This window comes from Bidens hawaiensis, unplaced genomic scaffold (assembly GCF_021521415.1).
Source record: "Bidens hawaiensis isolate Kalapana, Puna unplaced genomic scaffold, B.hawaiensis_p1.1 tig00000190_1, whole genome shotgun sequence".
NCBI classification, from domain to species: Eukaryota; Viridiplantae; Streptophyta; class Magnoliopsida; order Asterales; family Asteraceae; genus Bidens; species Bidens hawaiensis.
Genome location: NW_027491020.1, coordinates 3255071 through 3268482, shown reverse-complemented (window position 1 = coordinate 3268482; position 13412 = coordinate 3255071). Strand labels below are relative to the sequence as shown.

The window sequence follows — 13412 nt, the reverse complement described above, 5'->3', positions numbered from 1 at the left end:
GTGTGTCAGGACACCCAGCCCAGTTAGTGCCGGTATAGGAACGTAATGTGTGTGACGTGACTGGGCCAAGGTCAGACCGAGGTCAGATGTCCCCCGAAGGTACCGGATAATTCGTTTAAGGCTATCCCAGTGTTGCATGCAAGAAGAGTGCATATGCATGCAAATTTGTTGCATTTCATAAGATATATCCGGTCGAGTGAATGTGAGGTATTGTGGCGCTCCTGCTAGACTTCGAAACAGAAATGTCTTCAAATTCCGGACCCGAAGCACTCAGTTTTCCTTTCGTGTCTACTGGTGTGGCAACCGGTTTACACGACGTCATACCAGCTCGGTGTATGATATCTCGGGTGTAGTTCTTCTGTGATAAGAACATGGTATCTCCTGTTCTTGTTATCGAAATACCCAAAAAATAGTTTACCGGACCCAAGTCTTTCATTGCAAATACGGACATGAGGCTGTTCATGAGAGTAGACCGAAGCTTTTCTGAGGAGGTGGTCAAGAGAATGTCATCGACATATGAAAGTAAGTAAGCTGTGTCCGGTCCGTTACGGTAAATGAAGATGGAGTTATCACTCCGACTTTGCGTAAACCCCAATGATAGAACGTAATCCGTGAATCGTTGGTACCAAGCCCTAGGAGCCTGTTTTAGGCCGTACAGGGACTTTTTAAGTAGACACACGTGGTCCGGCTGCATTTTATCTCTAAAACCCATTGGTTGATACATGTAGACCATCTCGTTTAGATTACCGTGTCAAAACGCAATTGTCACATCAAGTTGATAGACAACCCATGACTTTGATAATGCCAACGAGAGAACGGTCCGAATTGTGGCTGGTTTAACTACCGGACTAAATGTTTCACCACAATCGATGCCAACCTGTTGTCCCCGACCGTCACAAACCAACCGCGCTTTGTAACGCTCCAAAGATCCATCAGATCTAAATTTGTGTCTGAACAACCACATACGACGAATAACATTAATGTCAGGTTGGCGCGAGACAAGCTCCTACGTCCCATTTTTAATAAGTGCATCGTACTCGTTGTTCATAGCGTTTCGCCATGCGGGTGTGGACAAGGCGGTTTTGGGCGATTTAGGTAGAGGTTCGATGGTGGCGGTGTGAAGGTTAAACGTGGGTTTTGGTTTGGAAATCCCGTCCATTGCGCGGGTGCGCATGGTACGAGTTGTAGTCTTGGGAGGTGGGGTCTAGTTGGTAGGAGCAGGGGGTTGGGAGGTGGCTGTTTGTATATTATTTTGTTTGTTCCGTCTCGAGTAGCTAAGGATTTTGGGGGAGGGAGGAGCTGGAGAATGAGGTGTCGCTGGGGATGAAGGGACCGGTTGGATGGGGTTTTGTGGGGGATCGGAGACAGGGGTAAGGGGAGCAGATGCAGTGGTGGGGGGGGGGGGCTTTAGGTGGAATGGAATCGGGTTAGTGTTGAGGTGGTGTGGGGGGGGGGGGGGGTACCATCGTGAGTGGTGGAAGGAGTGTTAGTGCACGTTTTTTTCGTCTCGAGTCTTTGTAAATTATCGTTTGTAATTTATTATTATTTTAATGTTAAGAGTATTTATGGAAATTATGTTAGTTCGTTAATGTATAGGCTAATTTGTTAAGGATGTTTAACGAATTAGCTAGTTCGTTATATGTAAAGCCCATTCGTTAAGGATGTTTAACGAATGGACTGTAATTCGTTATGCCCCAATTCGTCAACATTTCATGACGAATGGGAGCATACGTAACGAATTACAGTCCATTCGTTAAACATCCTTAACGAATAGGCTTTACATATAACGAACTCGCTAATTCGTTAAACATCCTTAACGAATTAGCCTATACATTAACGAACTAACTTAATTTCCATAAATACCCTTAACATTAAAATAATAATAAGTTACAAACGATAATTTACAATGACTCGAGACGACAAAAACGTGCACTAACAAACACCCCCTCGTCTTGAGCTCTTTGTCTTTAAATTAATTGAAGCGTTTTGTCTGCCAATCGCGACAACTATGAATCCCGAACTCGTGACATACACGTACGACACGCTGGAACTGCATAGCTCGATTGTAGTCTTCATGGCGCCCAATCAAAATCTTGTTCACGAACAACACGTCACTGTCCGTTACTGATAAGTTAACGAGCCACATCGGGTCAATAACTCTAAGGTTGTGTTTGTTTTTGCTTCAAACATCTGCATGAGGCTTATGTCTGCGGGCGCGCAGAAATAAGCCTCTGAAGATAGTTTGTTAAAAAAAAGAAAAAAAACCTGAAAACTGCTTTTATGGTTTTAATAAATAAGCTAATATCCACCATCTTCACACTTCTTCAAACTTCTTCACACTTCTTAGCATCCTCCCAACACCCAATGTCCAACACCACCACCACCCATCGTCAGCCGCCACCACCACCCACCATCCGTCGCCGCCACCACCCATCTGAAAACAATTTTAAGAGTGAGGCATAGCCTCGAATAAAGTTTGTGCTTTTGTGTACAATAAGAATATTAAATTATTAAATAGTATTTAAGCTACTGCAATCAAAAATATAATATAGGGTGCAAACACGTAAAGGCATATCACGTATAGGGACCCTAAGCATGCTACTAGGCCGTTATATCTAACCAAATATCTTATAGATTTCGGCTCTGATACCAATCTGTCACACCCCGACCGAAGGTGGCAGAACATGCCAGGGCGTAACGTATTAATTGGACAGTGGCTCAAAAGACAATAATTAAAGCGACAATGAATATTTAATTTCATTAACATTAAACACGTACACAAATTCAATAATTATAACAATTACATCATATTCTTGTGTGTTGAATAATATCCTAAGGTCAAACTATTGTCTTCCAACTTGAATAATATCAACTACTTGTACCCGTAATGTGACATTCGTCAAATTTGAGTCTCGAGTTGTATTAGTTTTGTAAACTTTTATTTTGTAAAGCCGACTCGACACATTTGTTTCTTTCTTTAAGTATTATATAATATTATTATATACCTCGATCTTCAACAAATCGATATTTTGTCATATTATAGTGTCGTTAAGAAAAACATAACGGGTCCAAACTAATGTTCGTAAAGTCGTTACAAGTTATAAGAACCTTTAAACTCGTATTTAAGCTTGACTGAAACTTGGAGGGTATTTTGTGAAAATATGACACACATATATATACACCTAACTAAGATACCTAACCCTACCATATTATCTCATCAGCCGCACCCCCATCTGCTTCTCCAAATTCCGGCAACCGCCTCCGGCGACCCCATCGAACTCCGCCGCATCCACCTCTGCCGGCCAACACCACCGAACACCACCTTCCCACCTATACATCCTACGCGACACCACCACTACCCCTCGGCTTTTACGGCAGCCCCGATAACCCAAAACTATCCAGCCTCGTTTTTCCGGTGACCGGAAAACGGCCACCAGTGTATGGCCGCCATGCCACCCCGCAGCTCTCTCTATCTCTCTCGGCTCTCTCCCTCTCGGTCTCTCTCTCTCTCTCTCTCCGCCTCGTCTCTCTCTTTCTCTCTCTCTCTGTACCGTTTTTCCGACGCGCCTCCGGCGGCCGGAATCGTCTTCGGTGAGCCCTTGTGTTCTTTTTTCCAGCTTCGAGTTCAGGTATTGAACTTGTTTGTGACTTTCAGTTCAACTGGTAATTGATCGAGCTAATTGAATCTGGGTTTTAATTTGTTTTGGAAATGATGATGCTAAGTGTAAGGGTTAAGACTAATTTTTCCTAATTCCTAACTAGATGGTCGTTTAGAGCGGTTAGTTGGTGCGTGTGTTTAAGCTTGAGGTCACGGGTTCGATTTCCTTATGTGACCAACTTTGGTTTGTTTTTGTTAACAAGTTATTCAAGTTAATACTAACTTTATATTTATTATCTAGATTTTATTATTATTATTACAAATATTGTTATTATTATCATTATTTTTATAAATAATAAAGTTGTTATTAATATTATTAAAGATCATATTATTATTATCTATTAAAATCATATATTATCATTAATTACTAGCAACAATATTATTATAGTTATTTTGTGACCTCGTTTAGAAATCGAACCAACATCGAGTATGGTATCGTTATTACTAGCAATATTATTTACTATTATTATCATTTTTATCAACAAAATTATAATTAATACCAAGATTTCTATTCTATAACTATGAATATTAGTATTATTAATAATAATTATTGTTATAATTATTATACTATATTAGTATTATTAGAAATAGTTATTGTTATTATTATTATCTTATATATCTTTATATGTATATATATATATATATAACATATCTTTTTAGAATCATTATTATCATTTCTATCTTTATAATTAATAACATCATTATAAGCTTTATTATCTATTAATTTTTATACAACCGAGCTCTTGATTTAAAACCGGTCTCGCTTCTATTTAATATTGGTTTATAGTTATTTAAAAGTCCAATAAAATAATATTATATTATTTTAAATTATCAATTAAGTGTGAGTCCCTAATCATTTACAAATTAACCGGTAATCCGATTCACAACCGAACCTTCTCGTTCAATGTTTCCAATATAGTTTCATTATGGTTTCAAGTTCATTAATATATATTACACTATTTATTTTAGCTAAGATGTTTATCGTTTCAAGTCGGATCTGTTCATTTACCGTTCGAGCTTCATTTATTTATCTATTTATTTCTCGGTTCATCAATCGAGGTGAGTACTTTCACACCCCTTTTTTCATCTTTCGTTTTGGGGTGACATTTCATACTTATCAAACTAAATGCTTTATTTACTTGAATCTTAAACCCACAAACGTGATTGTATACTTTACTAGAATAATTGCTTGATTTGGTGTTCTATGCTTATTTGTCTATGTGTTTATCGCTTTTGGATGGTGGAAGTATAAATCCTAGACCATTTGGCAATGGAAAGGTGTCATTAACGTAATGCAATTAACGATAACTATAAAAATCCTAGACCATTTGGTAATGGCAAGGTGTCGTTAACGTAATGCAATTAACGATAACTATAAAAATCCTAGACCATTTAGTAATGGCAAGGTGTCGTTAACGTAATGAAATTAATGATAACTATAAAATCCTAGACTATTTGGCATCCCCTTATAGCTAGGTGTCACTAACTTGTTTAGTGATAACTATTTATCCAAGTTTATAGCTTTTATTTATTGTTTCATATACAAGTTTTGTGGCTTTTTATTACTATATACTTTTATGCTCAAACATATGAATTGCTCACCAACCTTTGTGTTGACAAACTTTATTTTATGAAATGTTACAGGTTTGACTTTTGTTGACTTGAGGACTTGACGACAACGTTACCAAGACTATTAGGATATTAGTAAAACGAACAATATAATTGCTACTTGTATTCAAGTTGTTTGTGTGGACGAGGTGTATTGTTTATTGATACGTTGAAATAAATGAGGTTAATTAAATATTGTTACTTTAAATAGTGTCTTGTGTGTTTGGGAAATCGGTTGCACCCCGGCATGTTCCGTCGCCTTTGATCGGGGTGTGACAGATTGGTATCAAAGCCACAAGACAATAGGATAGGTGGTTAGACATAACGACCTAGTATAGTCTTTATTTAAGTGTCCTTATACGTGTTGCTTATACGTGTTTACCCTACTTGATTATTCAATACACTTGTTTATTTATATACTTATTTATTTCATCAAATTGTATATATACACAAATACACGAAACTACTAAGGTATCCTTACCTTACTTTTGTTTAATTTTATTTATACGCACACACACGCTTTCATAGTAATCCAAGGTATTCTTACTTTAAAACGCAAAAACATTAGTTTTTATTGTGTTTTATGGATCACGAGCTTAACTGGATCCCGTTGTTTCAAATCTCCTTAAAGATTGTCTCATATGAGATAACCACTTTAAGTAGTCGAATGCGAGCGTTACGCCCGCCATTCAAATTTTCGGTGTTAAAACAATAGAACTACGGTGATTTCGTGGACTAGTATTTTGACATGACGTTGTATTCCGATTTATTATTTTTTTTGTTACAATCGTTATTTGAGTCGAAAACATAAAAAAGACGCGGTGGTACGTGCACATGTTTAGACTCCAACATGGTATTTTTGTAAAAAGGTTTTTAGTGTCGGAATGTCAAGTCATGGTGGTTCATGCACGATTTTTCCGCCTTTAAATCTTAAAACTTTATTTCTATATTTCAATAACTTAAACCATTTTTTCCTTTATTTTGTTATAAATCCTTATCACAAGTCTTCATTTATAAAGGTAATTTTATATTGTGAATAATTCTCTTTTATCTCGATTTTATGTAGTAAAGTTTTACGCCAGTTTTTCATTTTGTTTTCACAACGATTATATTTATATAAATTTCATTCACTGCGACTTCTTCGATAAATATATGTATATATATACATTTTCGATCCATTCACTATGATTTTTAATATGCCATCTATTTTCATTAATACTATTTATAAGCAAAATTCTCATTATATAAATTTCATCATATTAAAAAGATTTCATGACAAATGTTACTTTAAGTTTTCAAGTAAATCTTCTATTATATAAACTTTAAATTTTCTTAAAAGTACTTGTACAAAAAAAAATTTGTATAAAATTTCATTTTTATAACTATTCCGTTTATTTTGAACGATTCTTTCACAATATTAATTATTTAAACTTTTCACGACGTTTTAAATTTATAACATAATATCCATGGTAGAATTCTCATTAACTAAAATCTATTTTACAACAACTTTCATTATGCATTTTTGCTTTATTATAAATTTTCACCAATAAAACTTGCATCCTGTGATACAACTCTTTTTAAATTTCTTATGGTAGTTTCGCTTTGATTTTTCAAGAAAATTCGCAAACTTATAGTTTGTAACTTTCTTGAAATCCTCACGCAAAACTTCATAGAAATTGTACTTTAAAGACAAAAATCGTTTGCTCGTGATATCTCGATTTAAAATGCCGGTCGTTTTAACTTACTATGATATTTTTGTCACACGATATTAAGTAACAACCTTGGTAAATAAAATTCATTTTGCAACTTTATATTCCTAAAACGACACTCATCATTTAATGTTTGATACCTCATAACAAATTTTGACCTTCAATTTACGTATTTTAAATTTCCTCATAAGCAAAAAAAAAATACTAGTAATAATAAATAAATAAATTTATTTTAATCTTTATAGAAAAATTGTGTGATTCACACGCTCGGATCTCAAAAATTCTATTTATATAATATATATTCATATATATATATATATATATTAACTTGTAATTTTAATTATCACAAAAAATTTTCAGGGATGTTTCAAACATTATTTATAAATTATGATATTTTTAATTTAATAATTATTATTAGTCAAGAAAAATCTCCTTGAACGCAACCACAAGTTACCAAACACCCGTATTCCCTCTCAAACTACCATCTCAAATCAAACCATCTTTCCACTACAAAAGCTTTCCACGTACTCAAGTCTTTCCCGAATATGAACGAAATCCTAAACATCCAAAAGTATACCCTCACCAACTCAAACCCCATGCAAAATCAAAGATGTACAACATTAACCCAACAAAAAGACTTAAATACCGACACTCCCACGCCACGAAAACCTATCAAACTCACTATCCTAATACTTCAAAGACACCGACAAACACACTCACAAATGCCATGAACATATACAAACCAAAGCTTACCCCAACTATGACTTAAAATCCTTCGACCCATACTATGTCGAGTCACAAACCATATCGTCACACCGTTCCATCCAACCATAGAGTTTGATATCAAAATAGCAATCTAAACACTCCTTACCAAATACATGTATAAACCGAATCTCAACCCAAACTAGTCAAGATCAAATTATCCAACTTATCAACTTAACCCGAGCTCAAATAAGCCAAACCTCACCTATTAGCCCAACCATTACTCACACAAATCACCTAAGACTAAACCACTCAAACGACCTAAACTCAACAAACCTCATACCCAATTATGCAAGCCAACCGAAACACACTCACTCCTCACCAAATTTCCAAACCATTCACCGAACGAAGCCTGAAACCCCTCCCTACGTATGCAAGCTTCGTTTTTCCCAAAAAAATAAAAAATAAAAAATTATTTATATATATACAACTAATGTATTTATAACAACCTCAGGTGTTCAAATATTCAATTTTAAATTTTACACCCTAAATATATATATATATATATATATATATATATATATATATATATATATATATATATATATATATATATATATATATATGGTATTGTCATGACAACAAAAATTCTATTATGAGGATTTGCTTTCAAAGATTATTAAACGATTATATGAGTGATTTCAAGATTTATAAATATTGTCACCTAAGGTGATAAATCTCATAAAGACTTTATAAATTCGAGGTTTCGTTTTGAATGTTGAATGCGTGATTTATTTAGTAACAAATTTTAACTTTCACCATCTTGCATAAACACAATGACCATGGCTTTGCAAATCTTTTGGGACGCGTTTATAAATACTTTATGTCGTTACACAAATTTTTGCTCAATAACGATTTACGAAACTATTACATCTTATTATCGCAAGCATTATTTTATAAATAATCTTTTTTTTATCACAACCGCTTTATGTATACAAACTCCTTTAACAAATTGGACTTACATGATTTACACTTGATAATGATCAAAACGATTCTCTAGCTACGCGATATATTGATATAATAATATTCATTTTCTTAGAAACAATAAAACGGCCTTACTTAATACCTCATTTTCAATTTTATTCTATTATACGCTACGCGATTTATATATTTCGTCATTTATTCGAGTCTCACTGTTATTGCGATTTTCTTTTCCATTGATGAGATGTTTCTATGGTAACTTTATGCACATGAGATTTCATTTTTGTGTTTTGAATTTTCGTGACCGGATGCAAACTATTCAATGACAATTTGTGTAATACTTTCAAAACCTTAACTTCACCAAAAAAATCTCGTTTATCTTTTAAACGATATTTTTATGACTATGTTATTCATATTTGAGCATTTATGCTTTTCAAGCAAGACGCGATTCTATACATTATTCTATATCATTTCATCTAACCTATTAACGGCCTATGTGTGGCTGTCTACAAGTTTTGGTGCTATTAGAAACCGTTATTATAATGATGATTATATAAATGGTTTCACAATAGTGGCCGTATTCACGTTTAATCACATTTTATCGATTGTTTTGGTTGTTAATCAACACTATTTTATTAATATTGATGCACGTATGCGTCACCCCAAAGAAACTCACCTCATTCTCGTGTTAACACATTTCATGTAATCATATCCTCAAATACTCTTATAACCTCAAGTTTGTTCATGTATGAAACTCATCGTACGCCATTATTGAAATTGTAACGTAGTTTACCCCGACCTCATGTACTCACTTAATGGATTTTTCTCATTCTTCCCTCATCAAATTTTATACTAAATTCTAGCCCCCGACGTACAACCATGGAGTTTAAGGATTTGTTTATTCTTTTCACATTGATGACATTTGACTTCAATCCTCGTCTCGTAATTGTCTACCATGGATTTTATTTATTTGATCGTCTTTACTTATTTAAACCAAAATAGTTATTTTCACATTGGTTATACTTTAAGATTTTAATTGTTTCACTTATGTATCCCATCTTCCTACTTACTAAAAAGTCAATCCCGATAATTTTCGACCGCTAGTACTGTTTTACCAATATTGGTAAAATTCAACAAATTTATTTACACATTTAATAGTTAAAGATTTCAAAATAAACATGTCTCTTAAACCACGCAATGGAACGAACCATGTGGACCATACGACGATCGAAATAATTATGGGTGCACACTTAATTATCGAAATCCCCATATGAAAGCCATAGTAAGTATACTTGTGTGCGATAACTCAGGTCCGAGGATGATAGCGGAAAGACGGTAGAAATGCGAGTTATGGTATGGGCATGGTGGATACGCCACTAGTACTTCCTATATATAAGTGTCTTTATTATGTTCTCATTTATGGCGTTTTTCGAGCCATCCAAGAATTTGACGTTATTCTTTTGTCAAAAATTTTTTCTTGCAAATTATCATACTAAAGACAATATTAATTAATAATTATTGTTTCTTTGATTTTATTTTAATTTCGGGACAAAATTTCTAAAAATTTGGGGATACTGTGACATTCGTCAAATTTGAGTCTCGAGTTGTATTAGTTTTGTAAACTTTTATTTTGTAAAGCCGACTCGACACTTTTGTTTCTTTCTTTAAGTATTATATAATATAATTATATACCTCGATCTTCAATAAATCGATATTTTGTCATATTATAGTGTCGTTAAGAAAAACATAACGGGTCCAAACTAATGTTCATAAAGTCGTTACAAGTTATAAGAACCTTTAAACTCGTATTTAAGCTTGACTGAAACTTGGAGGGTATTTTGTGAAAATATGACACACATATATATATACACCTAACTAAAACACCTAACCCTAACATATTATCTCATAAGCCGCACCCCTATCTGCTTTTCCAAATTCCGGCAGCCGCCTCCGGCGACCCCAGCCACCTCCGGCGACCTCCGCCGCAGCCACCCCTGCCGGCCAACACCACCACCGAACACCACCTTCCCCCCTATACCTCCGACGCGACACCACCACTACCCGTCGGCTTTTCCGACAGCCCCGTAACACCTAAAACTCTCCAGCCTCATTTTTCCGGTGACCGGAAAACCGGCCACCGGTGTACGGCTGCCATGCCACACCGCAGCTCTATCTATCTCTCTCGGCTCTCTCCCTCTCGGTCTCTCTCTCTCTCCGCCTTGTCTCTCTCTCTCTTTCTCTCCGCCTTGTCTCTCTCTCTCTGTACCGTTTTTCCGGCGCGCCTCCTGCGGCCGGAACCGGCTCCGGCGAGCCCTTGTGTTCCTCCTCTCCGGCTTCGAGTTCAGGTATTGAACTTGTTTGTGACTTTCAATTCAACTGGTAATTGATTGAACTAATCGGATCTGGGTTTTAATTTGTTTTGGAAATGATGATGCTAAGTGTAAGGGTTAAGACTAATTTTTCCTAAATCCTAACTAGATGGTCGTTTAGAGAGGTTAGTTGGTGCATGTGTTTAAGCTTGAGGTCACGGGTTCGATTTCCTTATGTGACCAACTTTGGTTTGTTTTTGTTAACAAGTTATTCAAGTTAATACTAACTTTATATTTATTATCTAGATTTGATTATTATTATTACAAATATTGTTATTATTATCATTATTTTTATAAATAATAAAGTTGTTATTAATATTATTAAAGATCATATTATTATTATCTATTAAAATCATATATTATCATTAATTACTAGCAACAATATTATTATAGTTATTTTGTGACCTCGTTTAGAAATCGAACCAACATCGAGTATGGTATCGTTATTACTAGCAATATTATTTACTATTATTATCAATTTTTTATCAACAATATTATAATTAATACCAAGATTTCTATTCTATAACTATTAATATTAGTATTATTAATAATAATTATTGTTATAATTATTATACTATATTAGTATTATTAGAAATAGTTATTGTTATTATTATTATCTTATATATCTTTATATGTATATATATATATATATATATAACATATCTTTTTAGAATCATTATTATCATTTCTATCTTTATAATTAATAACATCATTATAAGCTTTATTATCTATTCATTTTTATACAACCGAGCTCTTGATTTAAACCGGTATCGCTTCTATTTAATATTGGTTTATAGTTATTTAAAAGTCCAATAAAATAATATTATATTATTTTAAATTATCAATTAAGTGTGAGTCTCTAATCATTTACAAATTAACCGGTAATCCGATTTACAACCGAACCTTCTCGTTCAATGTTTCCAATATAGTTTCATTATGGTTTCAAGTTCATTAATATATATTACATTATTTATTTTAGCTAAGGTGTTTATCGTTTCAAGTTGGATCTGTTCGTTTACCGTTCGAGCCTCATTTATTTATCTATTTATTTCTCGGTCTATCAATCGAGGTTGTACTTTCAAACCCCTTTTTCCATCTTTCGTTTTGGGGTGACATTTCATACTTATCAAACTAAATGCTTTATTTACTTGAATCTTAAACCCACAAACGTGATTGTATAATTTACTAGAATAATTTCTCGATTTGGTGTTCTATGCTTATTTGTCTATGTGTTTATCGCTTTTGGATGGTGGAATTATAAATCCTAGACCATTCGGCAATGGCAAGGTGTCGTTAACGTAATGCAATTAAGGATAACTATAAAAATCCTAGACCATTTGGTAATGGCAAGGTGTCGTTACGTAATGCAATTAACGATAACTATAAAATCCTAGACCATTTGGTAATGGCAAGGTGTCGTTAACGTAATGCAATTAATGATAACTATAAAATCCTAGACTATTTGGCATCCCCTTATAGCTAGGTGTCGCTAACTTGTTTAGTTATAACTATTTATCCAAGTTTATAGCTTTTATTTATTGTTTCGTATACAAGTTTTGTGGCTTTTTATTACTATATACTTATATGCTCAAACTTATGAATTGCTCACCAACCTTTGTGTTGACAAACTTTATTTTATGAAATGTTACAGGTTTGACTTTTGTTGACTTGAGGACTTGACGACAACGTTACCAAGACTATTTGGATATTAGTAAAACGAACATTATAATTGCTACTTGTATTCAACTTGTTTGTGTGTACGAGATGTATTGTTTATTGATACGTTGAAATAAAATGAGTTAATTAAATATTGTCACTTTAAATAGTGTCTTGTGTATTTGGGAAATCGGTTGCACCCCGGCATGTTCCGCCGCCTTTGATCGGGGTGTGACATGTAACATGTATGAAAATAGAGTTTGTCAACACGAATGTTTGTGAGAATGTATAAGTTTTAGTTATATATATATATATATATATATATATATATATATATATATATATATATATATATATATATATATAGATAAATCACAATTCATATGTAAATGATGAGTATTACAATTCCTATGAAAATGTAAACAACTAAATATATGTGGACCCGTTCTTACTGATACAAAATCAAATTACTTGGGTAAATGTATGATCATACTAGATAAGGATAGATGAGGATGAGATACCAACCACCAAACATAAAATAAACAATTAAGCACATAGAGCATTATCATAGAGCATGCAATAATCACAGATAAACATATATTGAATTATGTTATGAATAGATAGGTAAATAAAAATGAGTAATTAAAATAGGGTATATATGCCACCCCCAAAATTTAAAAGATGAAAAAGGGGGATATGTAAACTCACCTTTGAGATTAAAGCCAAACT

The 13412-nt window shown here is 33.7% G+C and overlaps 1 protein-coding gene across 1 annotated transcript; it reads right to left on the bottom strand.

Moving 5' to 3' along the window:
• Positions 1–751: 751 nt before the first annotated feature.
• Positions 752–1159, bottom strand: LOC143585952 (putative mitochondrial protein AtMg00820). Its single transcript, XM_077067636.1, has 2 exons — positions 1011–1159; positions 752–950 (listed from the first exon to the last, which is right to left on the bottom strand). The coding sequence occupies exons 1-2, from the start codon at positions 1157–1159 to the stop codon at positions 752–754; spliced, it is 348 nt and encodes a 115-aa protein (XP_076923751.1).
• Between the last annotated feature and the right edge of the window lie 12253 nt (positions 1160–13412).